The 23,857-nt window shown below is 38.9% G+C and overlaps 2 protein-coding genes across 3 annotated transcripts in view; one reads left to right on the forward strand and one right to left on the reverse strand.

Annotated features, from left to right (window-relative positions):
- RPS27A (ribosomal protein S27a) overlaps positions 1-382 on the reverse strand; it is a 2,716-nt gene extending 2,334 nt beyond the window's left edge. Inside the window, exons 1-2 of the mRNA XM_007465669.1 lie at positions 369-382; positions 208-272 (exon numbers count right to left, since the gene is read on the reverse strand). Of these exons, the coding sequence (XP_007465731.1) occupies positions 208-255 (48 nt within the window). The 5' untranslated portion in view covers positions 256-272; positions 369-382. The remainder of the gene's footprint in view (positions 1-207; positions 273-368) is intronic.
- Positions 383-519: 137 nt separating this feature from the next.
- The window catches only part of CLHC1 (clathrin heavy chain linker domain containing 1), a 45,404-nt gene continuing 22,066 nt past the window's right edge, over positions 520-23,857 (forward strand). Inside the window, exons 1-6 of one of the 2 annotated variants that reach the window (XM_007465671.1) lie at positions 520-583; positions 10,733-10,920; positions 13,680-13,810; positions 15,403-15,604; positions 15,720-15,832; positions 16,211-16,295. In XM_007465671.1, the coding sequence (XP_007465733.1) occupies positions 13,681-13,810; positions 15,403-15,604; positions 15,720-15,832; positions 16,211-16,295 (530 nt within the window). In that variant the 5' untranslated portion in view covers positions 520-583; positions 10,733-10,920; position 13,680. Of the gene's footprint in view, positions 584-6,379; positions 6,634-10,732; positions 10,921-13,679; positions 13,811-15,402; positions 15,605-15,719; positions 15,833-16,210; positions 16,296-23,857 lie in introns of those variants that run through there. The other variant, XM_007465670.1, reaches the window with a different exon arrangement.

The raw sequence follows: 23,857 nt of genomic DNA on the forward strand, positions 1-23,857 counted from the left end.
CTGGCGGGAACACCAGAGGCGACAGACTCGGACTTTAGGCATCGGAAACCTGCCCTAATCCCCAGCTCAGTAAAACAACCCTCCCCTTACGGCCAAGTTTCAGAACCCAGGCTCGATATTCTAAGGGGGAAAACAGCGCGCGTGCCGAAACCCGCCTCAGATCCCCCCTCCTTCACGCCGCGGCTTCTCCCATCGCCTGGCCCGTACCTCGAGAGTGATGGTCTTCCCCGTCAGGGTCTTCACGAAAATCTGCATATTGGCGGCGGTGCCACCTGAGGGTGAGGAAAAGGAGGAAACGGTGAGGTTGGGAACAGAGGAGGCGCGATGGCAGGCCGCGGGCCGGAGAACAGCCGACAGCACGTACTCACCGCAGATGGCGGATCCAAAAAGAAGGGCGTCGCGCCGGCCCACGGGCTTTCCCGGGGCCCCCGCGGAGGCCCCCGCCTCCTAGGCGGCCACGTCAAGTGCCTGAGCGCTGTCTCAGCGGCTGTCCAGCCACATGCCAGACCAGGTCGTGACCTCATTTCTCCTCCCGGTAGCCTGGCTTATTTCTCACTTTAGCTTTCAGAACGCTCTTGAAATAGCAGATTTAGGCAACTTAAAAATGTCTTTAAAAGAATTTTTCACCGTAGTTGACGTGGCTAAGAGGGTCTTTAAAAGGGGGTGGGGTTGAGGGGGCCTCATGAGGAAAACGGAGGAAATGGAAGTGTCTTCTGGGAATTGTAGTTTTCCGCTGCTTTCTTTTCTCTAGGACTACTCGTCCCAAGATGCAGTTCCACAGCCCTGGGCTCCCTAGTTACTATCGCCTAGCCCTGGCATCGGGATTTGGAGGAAGGGTTAAGGTGAGGAGGGAACAAGAGTGAAGCGCAGTAATGGTTTCGGGGAAGGTGGAAACGGGTCGGAAGCAACTAGGAGGGAAGGTTAAGAGGTTGGGGAAGAGTGGGGGACCGAAAGTGTCATCACCCACTTACTGAGGCGGTGAGGGGCGGATGATCAGCGATCTACCACCAGACGCTCCCCTGGGCCTTCAAGGGAAGGGCACACCTGTGGCTAACTCCAGGCAAGCTGAAAGATAGGTGGTATCCTCAAAACCTCTTGTCCGTCCTTGTCTCTCCCTGTAGCCCCTCCCCGCCTTCAACCCCGGATGTTTTCGTAGTTTAAGGAAGGTTCTGTCTTATATGTCACTACGCAGTGTGAAACGGTTTAATATGTTGAAAATCTCAGGAGTTTTCAAATTTTCAAATGAGGCCACATGGGAAGGAAACCCGCGGAAAGGTTTATTTATTGTAGAATTTCCAAGTTTGGAGTTGGGAGTTGTGGTGAAAGTCCTAAGAGGAAGTTTTTGGAGTATGGGTGGGGGGCTGTCCTGGCAAGGCGGGCGAGTTAACTCCCTTCCCTTGACCTTTCGCCGCTGCGCAACCACAGAATCCTGAGCGTGCACCTTCCTAATGTCTTCTCTGTTTATGTCTCTGTGCCCTTCTCTCTGCATCTCCATCCCCAAATTCAGCTTCCTTAATTTTCTCTGTCCCCAGTCTTTTTCTAACCCACCTTCACTTTTGCCTCCAACATATAAAAAGTAAAAATGATTATGTCATTAATGCTACTTCACCTTCAAGATAAAATCCAAATTCCTTAGTGTGATAGCCTCCGCCTTCCTTACAGCCTAGTCTGCCAAACCCATTACTCACTTATCACTGAGCTAATTGAAGTTCCTGACAAGCTCTTTCATGCTTTGGCACTTCTGAAGAAAACGTTTCTTCTCTGTGGAACGCTCTCCTACCATATTCTGCCGGCTAATCTCCACCTTTACCAAAAAAACTCCTCGAAAGAGTTGTCTATACTCATTGTCTCTAATTCTTTCCCTTCCATTGACTGAACTCACTCCTATCAGGCTTCTGTCTCCACCATTCCAGTGGAATAGCTCTTGTACTTACTAATCACCTCCGTGTTCCGAAATTCAATGGCCATTTAATCTTATTTGACCTATCAGCGGCATTTGACACAGTTGATCATTTCTTTCCTCTTTGAAACACTTTCTTCACCTGACTTCCATCTCTCTTTTCCATCTCCCTGGATGCTCTTTTGCAGGCTGTTTTGTTGCTTCCTCCGTATCTACCAGACCTCTAAACTTTGGAGTGCCCCCAATGCCCAGTCCTTGGACCTCTGCTTTGTTGACATTTCCCAGATCATTTTCCATTCTGTCTCATAACTTTTAAATGTCATATGCATATAACTTATAAAGTTATTTCTCACTCAGACTCACCTGAACTTCAACATGTCTAATAGGGAGGCCCAAACTCCTGATCTTATTAAATTGATATTCCCATCTCATAAATGGCAATTTCATCTTTTCAATCGCTGAGGCCAAAAACTTTATGACCATCCTTGACTGTTCTCTCATACCCACATCGAATCCCTCAGCAAATCTTGGTTTTACTTTTAATGTATATGCAGAGCACTTCTCACCATCTCCGCTACCACTCTGATTCAAGCCACCGTTATCTTTTGTCTGGAGTATTGTAGTAGCCTCCCAGTAGCTCTTCTGGCTTTGACTCTTGTCTTCACAGAGCGGCAAGAGCAATTCTTTGAAAATGGAAGTCAGCTGTCATTCTTCTGCCCACAGCTCTCCAATGGCTTTCATCTCTCTCTGAGTTAAGCCTAAGCTCCTGTAAGCAAAGCTGTCACTCCCACACTGGAATGACTGGAGGCCACAATTCAGCTCATTGCTCCTCTCGCCAAGTCTGCCCAGAGAAAGGAGCATCTTTTTCTAACCTGCACAAAGGTGCCCCATGGGCTGGTAGTGCTCCTACCTTCAAGGCCCTATATTCTACGTGATGTGGCAGCTACCTCTCTGACCTCATCTTTCTTCTCTCCTTTTCTCATTCTCTTCTAGTCTTCCTGGCCGTCTTGCTGGCCGATATGCTATCCTGCCTTGAGGCCTTTGGACTCGCGTCTCTCTCTGCCTCAACCACTCTCCTCCCAGGAATCTACATTACCTGCTTTTTTCAGGTTTCTGAAATGTCACCTTGTCAGTGAGGGCTATTCGCTTTCCTGATTTAATGCCTTATGTAAAATGGCACCCTCCCACCTTTCTTACTCTCTGTACCCCTTTTCTTGTTTTATTTTTCCCCATACAACTTACCCGCATCTGTTATACTGTTTTTTTACTTGTGTCTTCTGTCTCATTACTTGAATGTAACCTCTGGGAAGTTAGGGACTTTGTTTTGTTTAGTACCGTATCTGTAGTGCCTAGAATAGCAACAGACACACAGTAGGTGCCTCCCTCCAATATTCATTGAATAAATAAATGCAGCACAGATTAAGCGTTGTCCTGGATGTTGTTTCATGAGATGTCTTCCCTAATATTTCCCTGCCCTCTCTCACAGACTAGTGAGGTGCCCTTCTGGGCTTTTGTAGCCCGTTGTACCCACTGGTGACACTGCCTTTTCTGCTCTGTGGCAGAGGTTCATTTAACTAGAATCAGTACTTGTCTAGGGGGCTTCCCTGGTGGCGCAGTGGTTGGGAGTCCGCCTGCCAATGCAGAGGACATGGGTTCGAGCCCTGGTCTGGGAGGATCCCACATGCCGCGGGGCAACTAGCCCCGTGAGCCACAATTACTGAGCCTCCGCGTCTGGAGCCTGTGCTCCACAACGGGAGAGGCCGCGATAGTGAGAGGCCGACGCACCGCGATGAGGAGTGGCCCCCACTTAACGCAACTAGAGAAAGCCCTCGCACAGAAACGAAGAGCCAACACAGCCAAAAATAAATAAATAAATACATAAGTAAAATTTTTAAAAATTTAAAAAAAAAACTTGTCTAGGAACCCTTGTGACTTGTTTCCTCTGTATCCCTAAGTGTCTAATTTGAATGAGTGAGTGCAAGGTAACCTGAGTTGTTCTGTGTAACTCAGTGGCATTTTGTAGATGCTGAGGAACAACCACTTTAGCTGTGTTCTGATTTGAGGGCACAAGTCATGTCTTCTGAGCAGACCAGATTATTGCTCAGTGATTACTGATTAATAATCAACTTTCTTTTTTTTGTGGGGGTGGGGTGGGTGGTGCAGGTGCTCTGCTAGAAACTGTATTATGCACTGGAATGCATATGGGTGGGGAAGGAAGATGGAGAATGAGAACATTTTGGTTCCTGATCTTATCATATTTAGAGCCTACTGAGAGAGATAGAGAATATAACCAGAATTCTGAGTGATAATATCATGATAGAGGAAGTGCACAGTACGTGGGAGAACATAGCAGTGGCACTTGATCAAATTTAAGGGAATCCAGGGCAGCTTTCCTGGAGCTGTATAGGCTGAGATCTGAAAAATAAATCAAAGCCAAGTAAATGAGAGTGGAAGTACTGTGTGTATCTTATGGAGGAGAGGTGAGGTTGCAGGAAGGGAATGCAGGGATGGGGAGAGAATTATGCAAGACCCTCAGGTAAGAGAGCAAGTTTATAGGAGTGGATGGGGGTTATGAGGAGGACAGGGGCATGAAAAGACTAGATTTGGTCAGAGAAAAAGTCCCTGGTTCCTATAGGGCATTCATAGACTAAGGAAAGGAACTTGGATTTTATCCTAAGGGTAATAGGAAGCCACTGGTGTTCAGATGTGACCACCCATTCCCCAGTGATCACACCCATTCCTTCCTCCTTTGACTTTTATCTTTTACTATCTGAAATTATTTCCCCCCACCCCCCCGTCCCCCATCTGCGCTGTTTGGCTTGCAAAATCTTAGTTCCCCGACCTGGGATTGAACTGGGTCCACGGCAATGAAAGCGCTGAGCCCTAACCACTGGACCACCAGGGAATTCCCGGAAATTACATTATTTATAGTCTGTCTCCCTTAATAGATTGTAAGCTATCAAGGAGCCAGGGACTTTATCTTATTTATAACTGTATTATGCACTGGAGTGCATATGGGTGGGGAAGGATAATGGGGAATGCTGAATCTCTAGCTATAAAACTGCCTGGCACTTAATAGACACTCAGTAAATATTGGTTGAATGAATGAATAAAGAAATTGATTTCTTATTTGGGAAAACTGTTGATCCATTTATGGATTATTGCTTTGTTGGAACTACTTTATGTTCACTTATAAATTGATTTCTCATTATCCAGTTCATCAATATAAAGATAAATTAGATCTTTTAAACTTTGAAATTATTTTGGTGTCGCCTTCCTCCAATATATGGCCTATGGGCAGTATTTATTGGCCATATATGTTATTTTAGATAACTAGGTATCAATTATATTGCCAAAACACGGTAAAATTGATTTAGGCATTTATTCATCACAGCATTATTTATAATAGTGAAAATATCCAACAGGTGGGGGATGGTTAAGTAAGTTATTGTGTATCATACCGTGAAGTACTATGCAATCATTAGAAGTCATGTTTTTGAAAACTATAATATTTAACAACATGGAAAACTGCTTTTCATATTAAGTGAAAAAAATAGGATACAAAACTGAGTATAGAATGTGATCCTAATTTTTATAATTATAAGCATTGGAAGGAAATACACCATATCAAGTAGTCATTTTTTGGTGGAGGGATTCTGGATGATTTTTGGTTTTTCATTAATTTTCCAAATTTAGTTTATATTTTCCAGATTTTATACCATGAGTATAAACTTCTGTGATGGGAATGAGGGGAGTTAAAATGTTTTACCTTGCCACACATTTTTAAGCAAATCATGCGTTCTGTTTAATGTTGATGTGAATAGATCTCAGGAGCCAACTTTTGTATCCAACTGTAGTTGGATAATGATTCTTTACTGAAAGAGCAGTGAAATATAGTTGCTTGAAAACCTCACTCAGAAAGGTACAGTTTGTTATCTTTGACATCACTGATGTACAGATTTTAGCAGAAGTCCTGACTTCTTGCTTTTCAGTTAGTACGTTCATAGTAAAGATAAGAATTATAATAAAATTCATCATAAAAATAAATTCATGAATTATTTATAGCTGTCGTGCGTTGGATAACTGTGACTGGGCCAGGTAGGTACATGCGTAGAGAAATATTTGACCTTGTTTGCTTCATCAGGAGGCCTCCAAACTAGTTTTCCCACATGAAACGAATAAAGAAAATGCTAATAAACCTTCTGTTAGAAAGTGTTGAGTTAAAGAAACTATTCAATCATATGATACATATACTTGTTTAGTAAGAAATGAGTTCTTTATTGACTGGTATTCTATCCCAGAGGTATACTATAGCACATGGTAGTAGAATGATCAGACCTTTTAATTCATAGGTTGAAATATTTATTTCAGAGATCCATGAGACTTTTTTTTTCTGAAACAAATAGATGTTTTATTTAGATCAATATTTGACTTAATTTATTTTAAGCTTTAGATTAATTGATGGTCTTTTTCTTTCAGGCTTATCAAAGTTTTGGCTTTGTTGCAAAAGCAAGTCAAGACTTTTCTCTGGTGAACAGGTGTGCAGACTGTGACATATGTCCGTCCAAGAAATAAATAAACATGCAGTTCTCCCTCCTATCATTAGTAGAAGTGACAAGGAATTTTTGGAAAGAATGCAAAGATACATAATTACAGAAACTGAAAGAGTGGGCTGTAATGAGGAAGGACCTGCTGATGAATATTACATCATATACCGAAACGTTTTTGATAAGGTATCATACTGCTTTAAGACAACAGAGTTTTTATGTAGTAGAAATGGTCTATCTTGACAACTAATATTCCTGCCTTAGTAACACCACTGCTTGTTTGACTGCATTCCATTTGTCAGTTTTGAGAAGTTCATCCAATTTGTCAGAAAGGGATGAATGGTGAAAATGCAATGCTGGATTTATATTATTAGACAGTTAATGAGAGTTTCAGTTATTGTAGCTTAAGTGCAGGCTATCAGTTTTTGAACAACAACCTAGCTGTGCCCTCTAATATCATTTTGACCTTCCATCTCAAATCATTATCTGATTTGTTAGGAATTGGGCTGTAAGCACGAACCTGGTAGTTCTTTGTTGTTTTGGGTTGGTTTGTGGTATAATTAAAATCTTGGTTTAGAATATTAAATTGAGACTCCTTGTAGATTAGAGGTCTAGATAGGCATGGTAAACAAGGGGTTTAACTGCACTGAATGTTGGAAATACGGAGGTCAGAAAATGCTGCGGCTTTATGTAACATTTGATTTTGCTTTTCAGGGTTTTAGAAATACCTGCTTTTCCTTAAAAACAATTGCAATATGGCCACCGATCCTCATTTTTTTATCTCACTTTTTTTTTTTTACCCACGTAAGATGCCCTGACAGTAAAATCAGTGAAGTCAGCACTCTCTCCTCCTTACCTAGAAGAAATAATTACTTATGTGAAGACTTCTGTAAACTTGAGTAAAACAGCCATAGGCAAAATAGGAACTCAGTGTTTTGTTTAAATTTTAAACATTACACACTGAGTCTTATTTCTCCTCTAAATAAAAATATAGTGCCTCACTCTAAGGAAAAGTGAACACAAAGTAGTGATATATACCTACAAGTGGAATTAAGAAAATTGATGCATATCCATAAAAGTATAAAATGGAAAAAAAGAATCTTTTCTTCCTTTTAAGTCATCTGGAAAATCTGTCTTTTGGAACTGGTACACTGGCAGATTAGCTTCATTTTATAAGTTGTTATGATCGATGAAATTGTTTTGGTGTTTTAGTCATTAAGGAATGTATTAGGTGAATATTTAAAGGTACTGAAGGTAGTGTATTGAATAGGTTTTATAAATATCAGGAATCATGCTGAGACTCTACTTGTGTGAAATCAGCAAAGGAAAGTTATCTTAATTGTAACATACTTATCTTTGCATGTCTAAATGCTAACACTTGTCAGAAGTCTTCTTACATGAAGAGCTCTCTGCTTTAAATTAGTATAGTTATAGTGACGTCATTTTGGAGGAGCTTTGGTAAATTTAATTCTTAGAGAAAAGACATGGGATTAAATAAAAGATAATTTCTGTATCCTTAGTCCTTTTCTCCCTACCCCCCAGGATTTCCATTTGGACTGTTTGTACATTGTACAGTTATAAATTGTACATTTGTACATTGCGACCGAGAGGGGATCTGAAATAGAAATCATTTGGTACTTAGAGAAACTTTTACTCTAGCTTCTCAATAAGATAATCTGCCTTTCCATTTTCATGTTATTCCAACACATTTGATTGTTAATAAACTATAATGCCTGCCTTCTCTAATCTTCCTTCTCGGAAGGATCTGGTTGGGCAAAAGATGAAAGTGTCAGCTTGCATCTCTGAGTACTTAGAACCAGAGAACAAATACCAAATTCTGTTTAAATTCAAGATAGAGGATTTGGCCTAGAGAACCATGCCTAAATCAAAGCAAGGAGGACCTGAGGCTGTGTAACAAGAGTTGAGGGTACGTTGCAGAGAGAGCCAAGGACTTAGTAAGCAAAGGACTTAGTAAGCAAAGAAAACCAAAGCTAGGAAGAGTGAGCTTCAACAGATAAGGGTGATTTATGGAGGTAATTGGACTCCAGAAAGTGACTGGCTTTTTGCATCCTGGTAGCGTGTTGTACAAATAGCGTATATTCGTGTGTAGGTGCTGAGGTGGAATGGATACCATTCCTCCTCTCCCTCAGATCCCTGTACCTGGTAAGGATGGCTCTGTTTTGGGAAGGGTTAATGGAAACCTTAATACCGGAGTCTGAAACTTGAATCCCTAGAGGCCCAGAAGGTCATATACAAGAGTTAAGTGTACTGGCTTTAACAGAATAAGGAATCATGGGGACTGTGGTAAAATGAAAAACCAATCCAATCTAAAGCTCCAGCTGATTACTGCCATTAAGGAATGGGGGTTCCACGTTGGCAGATTTTTCAGTTTTCAAGAGAAGCTGAAATTTTGGGTTTGGGGTGAAATTTCCTAAATTTTAAAATATTTTATGGACCAAGCAAAACTGTTCTACCTCTGGCATACAAGTTTCCCTCCTTTACTTTAATGCATTTTCTGTGCATTCTTAAAGATTCCTGTGGGTGTTCTGAAATCTATTTCTTCTAGCAAATCCATATGGGAGCTGATCATGATGTTACTACAAGTCTGTTTTCTATCCATTAACATATCTGAGTTGTCTTGAATTGTTGCAGCACATCATAGAGGCTTGTGCAATGGAGGATGGCCAGGAACCGTGGGGTATTTAATTTGGAAGACCACAGATTAATGACCTCTATTTTATTGAAAGTTGCTGGGTGGCAGTCCTTTGGGTGGATATGGTCATGTCAAAAAGATGACCAGTATCTCCCATTCAGATATCCTTTCCTGGTGCTTGGCATTGAGCAATTATCTCCTTATACCATTTTTTTTTGGCCGCATGGCTTGCGGGATCTCAGTTCCTCTACCAGGGATTGAACCCACACCATGGCAGTGAAAGCGTCGAATCCTAACCACTAGACCACCAGGGAACTCCCCTCCTTATACCACTTCTTTTTTTTTTTTTTTTACGGTACGCGGGCCTCTCACCGTTGTGGCCTCTCCCATTGTGGAGCACAGGCTCCGGACGTGCAGGCTCAGCGGCCATGGCTCACGGGCCCAGCCGCTCCACGGCATGTGGGATCTTCCCGGACCAGGGCACGAACCCGTGTCGCCTGCATCGGCAGGCAGACTCTCATCCACTGCGCCACCAGGGAAGCCCCCATTTCTTGATAGACCAGATGTCTTCCTGGATAATTTTTTCTAGGTATTTTCTAGCTAACAGTGTGGTATACCAGAGACTAGAGATATAGTAAGGGTAGAAAGCCTAATGGTATCTTTCAGAGTGAACTGTGGATCGATCACATCTATTCTTTATATGCCTCGACACCTTCCAAACTCCTTGTGAGCAGAATTTGGCAACCATAAATTATTTTTAACTTTTTTTGTTTTTTAACTTCTTTAAAGTACTCCTTAGTTATTATTGTTTTTTTGTATGGGTAATGCCTACACAAGATTAACCAGGAAAAAAAAAAAAAAAGAAAGAAAAGAAGAGTAAAAGAACCAATAAGAAGAGTATACAGTGGAAAGTCTGGTCCTTCTCATCTTAGACCCTACTTCCCTTTCCTTCTCTGTAGGTTTCTATTTTCTTCTATTATCAATCCAGAGATATTATGTAGGTTTCCTTCTCTGTAAGTTTCTGTTTTCCTTTCCTTCTCTGTAGGTTTCCATTCTCTTCCATTATCGTTCCAGAGATATTATGTACTTAAACACCATTGTAAACCATGAATGTAAGGTATGAAGGGTTTTCTCCAGTTGCACTTGACATCTTGGGATTAGAAATGCAGTTTGGAATTGAGAGTATTGATCAGCTAGTCGGAGCAGATGGGTTAGAAAAACAGGGAGTCCAGGATTTTAAGGTCTGAATGAAGTCCTTCAGAGACTAGACTTGGAGGTAATGAGGGATGATATGTAATAGTATTTAAGGGATCCAGAATTGAGATAATTAGATCTGGTATTGGTTTTATCTGACCTCATATAATGTATGTGTTAATTCCTAGTAGAGCAAAAAACATGTTTTTTTCCTCTCTCTCTCATATTTAAGCTCACAGGATTGTAATGATTCACAAAGAGCATATATTCAGTAACAATTAACTGTCTTTAATAGTCAGTGGTATTGGCATATGAATGCAAGCTCAAATTTGTAAAATTTTAGATTTCTAATTGCCCATCATGTTTCATTAAAAAAAATCTATAATCTATATTTGCAAGTGTTTTGCTCCATAGTCTTCTAGAAAAATCATATTTTAGGTAATAGAGTATGTCACTGCATACAAATCCATTCTTACTTCAATCAAAAAAGAATACGATGCCTTTATTGAGACAATAAAGAAAAGCCAGAGAACTGCATTTCATCTTCATGGAAAACTTAAAGTTTTGGCAGGAGAGCCCACAGCATTGGTATATCATAGGAAAAGAATAACTCAACTTAAAGCAAAGTAAGTATATTAGTAAGTAGCCCAAAAGGTGATCATTGTTACTTGGTTATATTAACTAGCCATTGTAACTATAACCAGTGGTTCTTAGTCTTTTTCAATTTCAATTTTATTTTAAAGCCATGTTTTTATGTTACCCTTCCTATTGAAATTACTATATTTTTACTTGAAAAATAATACTAATTCTGTTTGAGAATTTTATAACATCTCTTAGGATAATTGGAGGCACATTGTAGTATCATAAAATGATGGATACAGATAATTGCTCCAGGTGATTTCTTGCATGGAAGGTTTAATAGTACAATTTCATGATTACCATCTGAAATAGAGCACTTAATGCTCTGATGCACAAAGGTAAATAATCTACTGGGAGAGGATAAAATGCTCATTCTTGCTAAGTAGTCTCAGATTTTCAGTGTTCCATTTGGTAATTGATGGGTAAATTATTCTTACAGATAATTTCAAGTCAACCTGGAAAATGTAAAATTTGACCTCCACTTCTGGTAATGTGGCTTGCTAGATGTTGGGATAGATCTTCCTATTGGGAAAATATGCTACGTAAGATGGTAAAAAAATTTTTTCCCAAAAGTAACAGGAAGCTGACAGGGTAGTAACAGAAATATTAGGGCAAAATCATAACAGAAGACAAAAGATAGAGAAGCACTAAAGCTTCTTTGACCCTGAAAGCATTTATTAAAACTAGTGACCATAAGTTTTAGTTTTTAGTCTGTGGCACAGGGGTACAAAAGACAGAGCCCAGGATCTATCTGCCCAAGGGGTGTAGTCTACTGGGAAATCCTCCCCATATAAAGCTGGGATGATAAAGGGCTACATCCTTGAAGAGTGAACAAGAGGTAAACTGCTCCACCTTTGAGGAATGCATGGAAAATTGCCTTCTGCTTAGCAGACTGCTAACAGATCAGGGCTTATTTTGGGGGTGATGAAATGTTCTGGAACTAGAAATGGTAGTATTTGCACAACTCTTTGAATATGTTAAAATTCACTGAATTGTATACTTTACAAGGGTGAATTTTAAGGTACATGAACTATATTTCCATAAAGCTATTATAAAAAAAAAACATGGAGGACAGAGTGAGAAAGTTATATTATTAGGTCTAATCACAACTCAAAGAGAAGAGATATGGGACAGAGACAATATTTGAAGAGAATATGGCTGAGAATTTTCTAGAACTGGTGAAAGATATCAATTCACAGATTCTGGAAGACCAAAGAATCCCATTGTAAGTAATAAGAAATACTCAGGTAGATTTACTGTAGTGAAATTGTCAAAGATAAAGAGATCATAAAAGTAGCTGTGGATAGGAGCAATGACTGGATACCTTCTCATCCATGTTGTAGCTTGTATTGGAGCTTAATTCCTTTTTATGGCTGAATAATATTCCATTGTTTGTATGTACCATATTTCATCTACTTATCAGTTGATGGGTACTTGAGTTTTTTCCACCTTTGGCTATTGTGACTTGTGCCACCATGAACATTCGTGTACAAGTATCTGTCTGAGTCCCTGCTTTCAATTTTTTCGAAAGTCTGTTTACTTTTAACACGTCTTTCTTCCTAAAGCATAACTATTTGGATGAAAGCCAAGGATATTTTATTTCCACAGTCCCTCTTTCATAAATACTGCAAGCTCCTACTCTGAGCCATCTGTAGTTACCAAGAACTCTATATAGTAATCAGACTTAGGTAGCGGTTATCTACTGACAAACTTGTTTTTAATTTACCAAAAATCCTGTAACATTTATGTAGCTAACTGATTTTAATCTATTATTTCCTCCCTGGGCCAAAATATTGGTGATAAACTAGGAAGTAAATTTCAAATAATGCTTAAAAGAAGTTTTTATTTACCTCTTGGTCTTTAAAACCTCCATTTCTGGATGAACTCAGTTTTATCTCAAGATGCTATCATTCCTCTAGCTCTAGAATCAAAATTAATAGAGTAGGCTGAATAATGGTCCCCAAAGAAATAGGTCCTAATCCTGGAAATGTTACTTTGTTTGGAAAAAGGGTCTTTGCAGATATGATTACATTAAGGATCTTGAGCTAGGGAGATCATCTTGGATTATCCAGGTGGGTCCGAAATACCATCACAAGTGTCCTTATACAGAGAGGTAGAAGGAGCATTGACACAGACACAAGGGGAGAAAGCATCATGACCTCGGGGGCAGAGATTGAAGTGATGCAGCCACAGAAGGCCGGCAGCCCTCGGAAGCTGGAGGAGGCAAGGAATGGATGCTCCCCTAGAGCTTCTAGAGGAAACACAATCCTAAAAACACAAATTTTGGCCCACTGATACTAATACTGGACTGGCCTCCAGAACTGTGAAAGAATGGGTTTCTGCTGTTTTAAGCCACCAAGTTTGTGGTAATTTGTTATAGCAGCCACAGGAAACTAATACAATTACTTAACAAAAATAATTTTTAAATTGCAAAGGTAATTTTCAACTAAAGAGAACAGACATAGTACTTTGTGGCTAGATTATTATGTTTAATACTTACAAATTTCCAATAAGGTTACGAATCATAGGCAGTATAAGATTTTATTGATGCTTTGAAAGAAAATTGTTCCTCACTTGTTAGGTTAGTTAACTTCCTAGGCATTTTTTTGTAAACTTCCCTCTATGTTCATAACGGTACAAAATGATAATTAGCCAAATTAAAGTAATAATTTAACCTGTTTTACTCTGAATTGTATGATTAACTAATTCGTTGAAAGAAACATAAAAAAGCCTTTCTGTTTTTCAGGATGAGGCTTATTGAAAATAATTCCTCAAAGATTCAATTGCAAATAGATGAAATGAAACAACTTAGGGCAGAGTATGACACAAAAGAACAATATTGTATTTTCTGCAAAGATCCTTCAAAACCTATTCCAGGTACAGTATTTTGTTTAAAATATTTGAGAGAAATTCCAACTGTTTCCAGTTACACAAATTAATATATATGTGTGACCATGTATATATCTTCCAAGTATACCGGGACTTTAGCCAGACTTTACAAACAGCTTTAGTCTGGCCTCTAGGTACATACAAGGGAATGAGGAAACTTAAACAACCCTAAACGATTAAAAGAGTTCCAGTCTGGCTGGATTATATAAAGTATAGTACAGTGGCTCTTAAAGTGTGGTTCCTACATCAACATCAGCATTACCTGGGAACCTGTTAGAAATGCAAATTTTTTGGTCCTGCTGCAGATTTACTCTGTCAGAAATTCCAGGGATGGGAGTCGGGGTCGGGTGGTGGAGCCCAGCAGTCAGTGTTTTAACAAGTTCTCCAGGTTATTCTGATGCATTTTATAAAGTTTGAAAACCCATGGAATGTGTGAAAAAACTGTGGTACGTTAAGTTCTGGTGAATATTGTTGATTTACATTGATGTCAGCATTCACTGGTTCCTCATTTTCAGCCAAGCCACATTTTAAGAAATTGGAGTATATCCCAGAATTCCTCCAGAATATTGAGAGATTTGTATGATGAATGGATAGAGGAATTGCAAATATACATCCTGGAGTAAAGAAAGACTTTGAGATTGGATAAATGCATTCAAAACTTTTCAAAATTCCAACTAGTGTTTATCCAGAGGCAGAATCAATAAGTGGAAATTTTAGGAAGTCAGATTTGGTTTCAATGGAAGAAGCTATGTCTTGAGATAATGAGCTACCCCACACCAGAGAATTTTAACTGAGGTTGAATGATCATCCTATGATTGGTTGAAGCAGGGACTAGATTCACTTTCAAGTATAAAATTATGACAGACTACAAATAAGATACATATGAATAAGTACAAAATAGCTGACAAATTGATTAAATGCTGAGGGGATTCAGGGTGTAAGGGAATGATTCAAATTGATTAGGGTTAATCCAGGGGGGTTTCTTGAAGAGAATTTTGAGGTGTGCCTTTAAAGGCAACAATTGGCCTGAATGAGAATGAAAGTCATTTGAAGTGTGTGTGTATGTGGGGGGCAGCTACGAATAATGAATAGAGGGGACAATGACCGAGGGAGAAAGGACTGAAGATTCGGCAGGCATTTATAAACTTTGCGTTGGAGAGAATAAACAGATTACCCTGGGGTTAGTTGTAGTAGATTAATGGAAGGTTTGGTTAGGGAAAAATCATTGAACAGGAATCCTGAATTATTAGGCAGAAGTTCTTGGTGTTACTGAATAAGATTCACATTTAGGGGTTTGCAAGATGTGGTGATGCGGTCATTAAAATTTTTTTTCTTAAAATGCTAAGGTTTGGACCATCAGTCTTCACTAAGTCTTCATTGATGATTTGTTTAAAACTACCAGCCATTTAGAAATGTATGCTAATTCTGTTTATGTTCAATAATCTTCAGGTTCATGCTACAATTTCTTAATTGTTTCTTAACATAGTCAACCATCTGACCTATTTTGCTAAGACTTGCTGTTTGAGCACAAGAGTCCCACACGTGGCTTGGCTTGTTTGATTTGTTCCCTTTTCCCATAGGCATGACTCTCCAAGAATCTGTCAGTTTAGATGCTCTCACTAAATACTTGAAACATCTTGAAGATAAATATGCAGAAATTGAGCAACTTATGTCAAAAAAATATTTACCAGCTCAGAGGAAGGCAGATTTAGATGAGGAAATGATTGTGGTATTAGAACGGCGAGATTTAGCTGAAAATCTGAACAATGAATTACAGTTTCGGTATGAAAGTTGAATATATACTTTTTACAGTTTGAAGCTTTTATTTGTGTTTATTTTAATATTCCACTATTTGATTTTAGGTTCAGTATATTGTTAATGTTTTTTATCTTTATAGTCATCAAAGACTGCAGATTATTTCACAGGCACTTACTTTGTGGGTAAAATCTGATATGAGCAGATCATTTCAAGACTTCCTGGAGCACATTCAGAAAAATAAAGATTTACACGGTAGATGATCTATATTTATTAATTAACATGAATAATGGAAAACTTTTTTTTTTCCCCAGAAAGCTAAAGAATGGGGATTTTCCTAGGCTGAGTTTAAAGAAAGTAAAAATGTACTTACTTCTGTTAGGTCTTTGTTACCCTGTAGGCTTCTTCCTTCAACAGCTGACAAATAATTGGTAAAGAGTAGACTTGGTTAGCCAAGGAGAGAATACCTGAAAATAAGGAAGAAAGGGGTGGGGAAGCCACTCAGTTTAGGAAGAGGTTGGTGCTGTTAGAAACTATAGCATTAAGTTGTTGGTATTAAACATTTATATGTTTGTTATTTTCTATTGATTGATAACCTTAAATATCATCCAGTGGTGCTTTCAGTATTTACAGGTGAACAAGGCATTGTTGAGGAACTACTTGAAGATGACCCAGGCAAGGCAAAAGAAGCTGAAATTTTGCTATACTACATTGAAAGGCAAATATTTAAAAAGCTTTTTGATTTTCCTTGTTAAGATATTATAGCATTTATTTAATATTTATTTGAAGACATTAAATGTTTCACATTTATGTAGCATCTTTTTGAGCTGTAGTCTCTAGCTTTTGTATTTTAAAATTCTACTCTAGTAGACAAATTAGAAAATAAGCTAGAATTTTAAAAAATAGATTCTTTGTGGAAAAAATACCTGATTGATGGTCTAGGAGATTTTTCAGAGGTTATAGGTGGATTGTAGTGTTAAGTTTTATTTATATTTTTATATTTTATATTTTTTATTTTTTTCTGACCTGCTTGTATCAGATTATCCTAGGCAATATAGTCCTTTTTTTCTTATTATTTCCATCCTATCACTTATTAGGAAGGCATGTTTCCCCCTAATACTTATTAAATTATTATATATGTTTTATAGTAGAGGCTTAGAGATCTAAGACTTTATTCTTTAACGGGTTAATTCATAGGCTATGAGGCCAGTATGTAGTGAACATGTGTAATATTCCTAGTCTTCTATGTTAAACAGTTTTCAACTGTTGATTTGCTTGTTGATATGGTACAAAAAAGGGGTAAAGATCATTCTGAGGGGCACCAAAGCCTGGATTATTTCCTTACACCTCTAAGTCTATCAGCTTCAGATATAAGAGGAAAAACCCTGGTTGAAGTTAAAAGTTTTATGTATTTTGCTTAATGTTACTTTGGTGTTTTTCTCCTCTGGGGTTCCACATTCATTTGCAACACTCTTTAAATCCTGTTTGCCATAGTTTTTTTATTTTTTTACATCTTTATTGCAGTATAATTGCTTTACAATGGTGTGTTAGTTTCTGCTTTACAACAAAATGAATCAGTTATATATATACATATGTTCCCATATCTCTTCCCTCTTGCATCTCCCTCCCTCCCACCCTCCCTATCCCACCCCTCCAGGCGATCACAAAGCACCGAGCTGATCTCCCTGTGTTATGCGGCTGCTTCCCACTAGCTATCTACCTTACGTTTGGTAGTGTATATATGTCCATGCCACTCTCTTGCTTTGTCACAGCTCACCCTTCCCCCTCCCCATATCCTCAAGTCCGTTCTCTAGTAGTCTGTGTCTTTATTCCTGTCTTACCCCTAGGTTCTTCATGACATTTTTTCCCCTAAATTCCATATATATGTGTTAGCATACCGTATTTGTCTTTCTCTTTCTGACTTACTTCACTCTGTATGACAGACTCTAGGTCTATCCACCTCATTACAAATAGCTCAATTTCGTTTCTTTTTATGGCTGAGTAATATTCCATTGTATATATGTGCCACATCTTCTTTATCCATTCATCCGATGACGGGCACTTAGGTTGTTTCCATCTCCGGGCTATTGTAAATAGAGCTGCAATGAACATTTTGGTACATGACTCTTTCTGAATTCTGGTTTCCTCAGGGTATATACCTAGTAGTGGGATTGCTGGGTCATATGGTAGTTCTATTTGTAGTTTTTTAAGGAACCTCCATACTGTTCTCCATAGTGGCTGAACCAACTCACATTCCCACCAGCAGTGCAAGAGTGTTCCCTTTTCTCCACACCCTCTCCAGCATTTATTGTTTCTAGATTTTTTGATGATGGCCATTCTGACTGGTGTGAGATGATATCTCATTGTAGTTTTGATTTGCATTTCTCTAATGATTAATGATGTTGAGCATTCTTTCATGTGTTTGTTGGCAGTCTGTATATCTTCTTTGGAGAAATGTCTATTTAGGTCTTCTGCCCATTTTTGGATTGGGTTGTTTATTTTTTTGTTATTGAGCTGCATGAGCTGCCTGTAAATTTTAGAGATTAATCCTTTGTCAGTTGATTCATTTGCAAATATTTTCTCCCATTCTGAGGGCTGTCTTTTGGTCTTGTTTATGGTTTCCTTTGCTGTGCAAAAGCTTTGAAGTTTCATTAGGTCCCATTTGTTTATTTTTGTTTTTATCTCCATTACTCTAGGAGATGGGTCAAGAAGGATCTTGCTGTGATTTATGTCATAGAGTGTTCTGCCTATGTTTTCCTCTAAGAGTTTGATAGTTTCTGGCCTTACATTTAGGTCTTTAATCCATTTTGAGCTTATTTTTGTGTATGGTGTTAGGGAGTGATCTAATCTCATACTTTTACATGTACCTATCCAATTTTCCCAGCACCACTTATTGAAGAGGCTGTCCTTTCTCCACTGTATATTCCTGCCACCTTTATCAAAGATAAGGTGACCATATGTGCATGGGTTTATCTCTGGGCTTTCTATCCTATTCCATTGATCTATCTTTCTGTTTTTGTGCCAGTACCATACTGTCTTGATTACTGTAGCTTTGTAGTATAGTCTGAAGTCAGGCAGCCTGATTCCTCCAGCTCCATTTTTTGTTCTCAAGATTGCTTTGGCTATTCGGGGTCTTTTGTGTTTCCATACAAATTGTGAAATTTTTTGTTCTAGTTCTGTGAAAAATGCCAGTGGTAGTTTGATAGGGATTGCATTGAATCTATAGATTGCTTTGGGTAGTAGAGTCATTTTCACAATGTTGATTCTTCCAATCCAAGAACATGGTATATCTCTCCATCTGTTTGTATCATCTTTAATTTCTTTCATCAGTGTCTTATAATTTTCTGCATACAGGTCTTTTGTCTCCTTAGGTAGGTTTATTCCTAGATATTTTATTCTTTTTGTTGCAATGGTAAATGGGAGTGTTTTCTTGATTTCACTTTCAGATTTTTCATCATTAGTATATAGGAATGCCAGAGATTTCTGTGCATTAATTTTGTATCCTGCTACTTTACCAAATTCATTGATTAGCTCTAGTAGTTTTCTGGTAGCATCTTTAGGATTCTCTATGTATAGTATCATGTCATCTGCAAACAGTGACAGCTTTACTTCTTCTTTTCCGATTTGGATTCCTTTTATTTCCTTTTCTTCTCTGATTGCTGTGGCTAAAACTTCCAAAACTATGTTGAATAAGAGTGGTGGTTGAATAGGAGTGGTGAGAGTGGGCAACCTTGTCTTGTTCCTGATCTTAGTGGCAGTGCTTTCAGTTTTTCTCCATTGAGGACAATGTTGGCTGTGGGTTTGTCATATGAGGAAAGTTCCCGCTATGCCTACTTTCTGCAGGGTTTTTATCATAAATAGGTGTTGAATTTTGTCGAAGGCTTTCTCTGCATCTATTGAGATGATCATATGGTTTTTCTCCTTCAATTTGTTAATTTGGTATATCACATTGATTGATTTGTATATATTGAAGAATCCTTGCATTCCTGGAATAAACCCCACTTGATCATGGTGTATGATCCATTTAATGTGCTGTTGGATTCTGTTTGCTAGTATTTTGTTGAGGATTTTTGCATCTATGTTCATCAGTGATATTGGCCTGTAGTTTTCTTTCTTTGTGACATCCTTGTCTGGTTTTGGTATCAGGGTGATGGTGGCCTTGTAGAATGAATTTGGGAGTGTTCCTCCCTCTGCTATATTTTGGAAGAATTTGAGAAGGATAGGTGTTAGCTCTTCTCTAAATGTTAGATAGAATTCGCCTGTGAAGCCATCTGGTCCTGGGCTTTTGTTTGTTGGAAGATTTTTAATCACAGTTTCCATTTCAGTGCTTGTGATTGGTCTGTTCATATTTTCTATTTCTTGCTGATTCACTCTTGGCAGGTTGTGCATTTCAAAGAATTTGTCCATTTCTTCCAGGTTGTCCATTTTATTGGCATAGAGTTGCTTATAGTAATCTCTCATGATCTTTTGTATTTCTGCCATGTCAGTTGTTACTTCTCCTTTTTCATTTCTAATTCTATTGATTTGAGTCCTCTCCCTTTTTTTCTGGATGAGTCTGGCTAATGGTTTATCAATTTTGTTTATCTTCTCAAAGAACCAGCTTTTAGTTTTATTGATCTTTGCTATCGTTTCCTTCATTTCTTTTTCATTTATTTCTGATCTGATTTTTATGATTTCTTTCCTTCTGCTAATTTTGGGGGTTTTTTGTTCTTCTTTCTCTAATTGCTTTAGGTGCAAGGTTAGGTTGTTTATTCAAGATGTTTTCTGTTTCTTAAGGTGGGCTTGTATTGCTATAAACTTCCCTCTTAGAACTGCTTTTGCTGCATCCCATAGGTTTTGGGTCGTCATGTCTCCGTTGTCATTTGTTTCTAGGTATTTTTTTATTTCCTCTTGGATTTCTTCAGTGATCACTTCATTATTAAGTATTGTATTGTTTAGCCTCTGTGTGTTTGTATTTTTTACATATCTTTTCCTATAATTGATATCTAGTCTCATAGCATTGTGGTTGGAAAAGATACTTGATACAATTTCAGTTTTCTTAAATTTACCAAGGCTTGATTTGTGACCCAAGATATGATCTATCCTGGAGAATGTTCCATGAGCACTTGAGAAAAATGTGTATCCTGTTGTTTTTGGATCGAGTGTCCTATAAGTGTCAATTAAGTCCATCTTGTTTAATGTATCATTTAAAGCTTGTGTTTCCTTATTTATTTTCATTTTGGATGATCTTTCCATTGGTGAAAGTGGGGTGTTAAAGTCCCCTACTATGAATGTGTTACTGTCGATTTCCTCTTTTATGGCTGTTAGCATTTGCCTTATGTATTGAGGTGCTCCTATGTTGGGTGCATAAATATTTACAATTGTTATATCTTCTTCTTGGATCATATCTTCCCTTGATCATTATGTAGTGTTCTTCTTTTTCTCTTCTAATAGTCTTTATTTTAAAGTCTATTCTGATATGAGAATTGCTACTCCAGCTTTCTTTTGGTTTCCATTTGCATGGAATATCTTTTTCCATCCCCTTACTTTCAGTCTGTATGTGTCTCTAGGTCTGAAGTGGGTCTCTTGTAGACAGCATATATATGGGTCTTGTTTTTGTATCCATTCAGCCAATCTGTGTCTTTTGGTGGGAGCATTTAGTCCATTTACATTTAAGGTAATTATCGATATGTATGTTCCTATTCCCATTTTCTAAATTGTTTTGGGTTCGTTATTATAGGACTTTTCCTTCTCTTGTGTTTTTGTCTAGAGAAGTTCCTTTAGCATTTGTTGTAAAGCTGGTTTGGTGGTGCTGAACTCTCTCAGCTTTTGCTTGTCTGTAAAGGTTTTAATTTCTCCATCAAATCTGAATGAGATCCTTGCTGGGTAGAGTAATCTTGGTTGCAGGTTTTTCTCCTTCATCACTTTCAGTATGTCCTGCCACTCCCTTCTGGCTTGTAGAGTTTCTGCTGAGAGATCAGCTGTTAACCTTATGGGGATTCCCTTGTGTGTTATTTGTTGTTTTTCCCTTGCTGCTTTTAATATGCTTTCTTTGTATTTAGTTTTTGACAGTTTGATTAATATGTGTCTTGGCGTATTTCTCCTTGAATTTATCCTGTATGGGACTCTCTGTGCTTCCTGGACTTGATTAACGATTTCCTTTCCCATATTAGGGAAGTTTTCAACTATAATCTCTTCAAATATTTTCTCAGTCCCTTTCTTTTTCTCTTCTTCTTCTGGAACCCCTATAATTCGAATGTTGGTGCGTTTAATGTTGTCCCAGAGGTCTCTGAGACTGTCCTCAGTTCTTTTCATTCTTTTTTCTTTATTCTGCTCTGCAGTAGTTATTTCCACTATTTTATCTTCCAGGTCACTTATCCGTTCTTCTGCCTCATTTATTCTGCTATTGATCCCATCTAGAGTATTTTTCATTTCATTTATTGTGTTGTTCATCATTGTCTGTTTCATCTTTATTTCTTCTAGGTCCTTGTTAACTGCTTCTTGCATTTTGTCCATTCTATTTCCAAGATTTTGGATCATCTTTACTATCATTATTCTGAACTCTTTTTCAGGTAGACTGCCTATTTCCTCTTCATTTGTTAGGTCTGGTGGGTTTTTATCCTGCTCCTTCATCTGCTGTGTGTTTTTCTGTCTTCTCATTTTGCTTATCTTACTGTGATTGGGTTCACCTTTTTGCAGGCTGCAAGTTCGTAGCTCCCGTTGTTTTTGATGTCTGTCTCCAGTGGCTAAGGTTGGTTCAGTGGGTTGTGTAGGCTTCCTGGTGGAGGGGACTAGTGGCTGTGTTGTGGTGTATGAGGCTAGATCTTGTCTCTCTAGTGGGCAGGTCCACGTCTGGTGGTGTGTTTTGGGGTGTCTGTGGACTTATTATGATTTTAGGCAGCCTCTCTGCTAGTGGGTGGGGTTGTGTTCCTGTTTTGCTATATGGTTGGCATAGGTTGTCCAGCACTGTAGCTTGCTGGTCGTTGAGTGAAGCTGGGTGCTGGTGTTGAGATGGAGATCTCTGGGAGATTTTCGCCGTTTGATATTATGTGGGGCTGGGAGGTCTCTTCTTGACGAGTGTTCTGAAGTTGGCTCTCCCACCTCAGAGGCAGAGTCCTGACTCCTGGCTGGAGCAGCAAGAGCCTTTCATCCACTCGGCTCAGAATAAAAGGGAGAGAAAGTAGAGAGAATTAGTAGAAGTAGGAGGAAATAGGAAAGAAAGAAAGAAAGAAAGAAAGAGAGGAGGGAAGGAAGGAAGGAGGGAAGGAAGAAAGAAAGAAAGAAGAAAAGAAAGGAAGAAGGCAAGAAGGAAAGAAAGGAGGGAGGGAGGGAGGAGGGAAGGAAGGAAGGAATGAGGGAAGGAAGGAAAAAATACAGAAAGAAAGAAGATACAGTAAAATAAAATAAAGTATAATAAAGTTATTGAATTAAAAAAATAATTATTTAGAGGAAAAAAAAAAGGGAAGGATAGAACCTTAGGACAAATGGTGGAAGCAAAGTTATAGAGACAAAATCTTACATAGAAGCATACACATATACCCTCACAAAAAGAGGTAAAGTGGAAAAAATCATAAAACTTGCTCTCCAAGTCCACCTCCTCAATTTGGGACGATTCGTTGTCTCAAAAAGGGAAGGAAGGAAGGAAAGATAGAAAGAAGGTAAAGTATAACAGAGTTCTTTAAATTAAAATTAATTATTAAGAAAAAAATTAAAAAAAAAAATGGTCGGATAGAACGCTGGGACAAATGGTGGAAGCAAACCTATACAGACAAGATCTCACACAGAAGCATACACATACACATTCACAAAAAGAGGAAAAGGGGAAAAAATCATAGATCTTGCTCTAGAAGTCCGCCTCCTCAATTTGGGATGATTCGCTGTCTATTCATGTATTCCACAGAGGCAGGGTACATCAAATTGATTGTGTAGCTTTAATCCGCTGTTTCTGAGGCTGCTGGGAGAGATTTCCCTTTTTCTTCTTTGTTCTCACAGCTCACAGGGGCTCAGCTTTCGACTTGGCCCTGCCTCTGCGTGTAGGTCGCTGGAGGGCGTCTGCTTTTTGCTCAGACAGGACGGCGTTAAAGGAGCCGCTGACTCGGGGGCTCTGGCGCTCTCAGGCCGGGGGCAGGGAGGGGCACGGAGTGCGGAGCGGTCCTGCGGCGGCAGAAGTCGGCGTGACGTTGCCCCAGCCTGAGGCCCGCCGTGTGTTCTCCCTGAGAAATTGTCCCTGGATCCCGGGAACCTGGCAGTGGCGGGCTGCACAGGCTCCCCGGAAGAGGGGTGGGGGCAGTGACCTGTGCT

The sequence above is a fragment of the Lipotes vexillifer genome, unplaced genomic scaffold (assembly GCF_000442215.2).
Source record: "Lipotes vexillifer unplaced genomic scaffold, Lipotes_vexillifer_v1.1 scaffold77, whole genome shotgun sequence".
In the NCBI taxonomy this organism is placed as follows: Eukaryota; Metazoa; Chordata; class Mammalia; order Artiodactyla; family Lipotidae; genus Lipotes; species Lipotes vexillifer.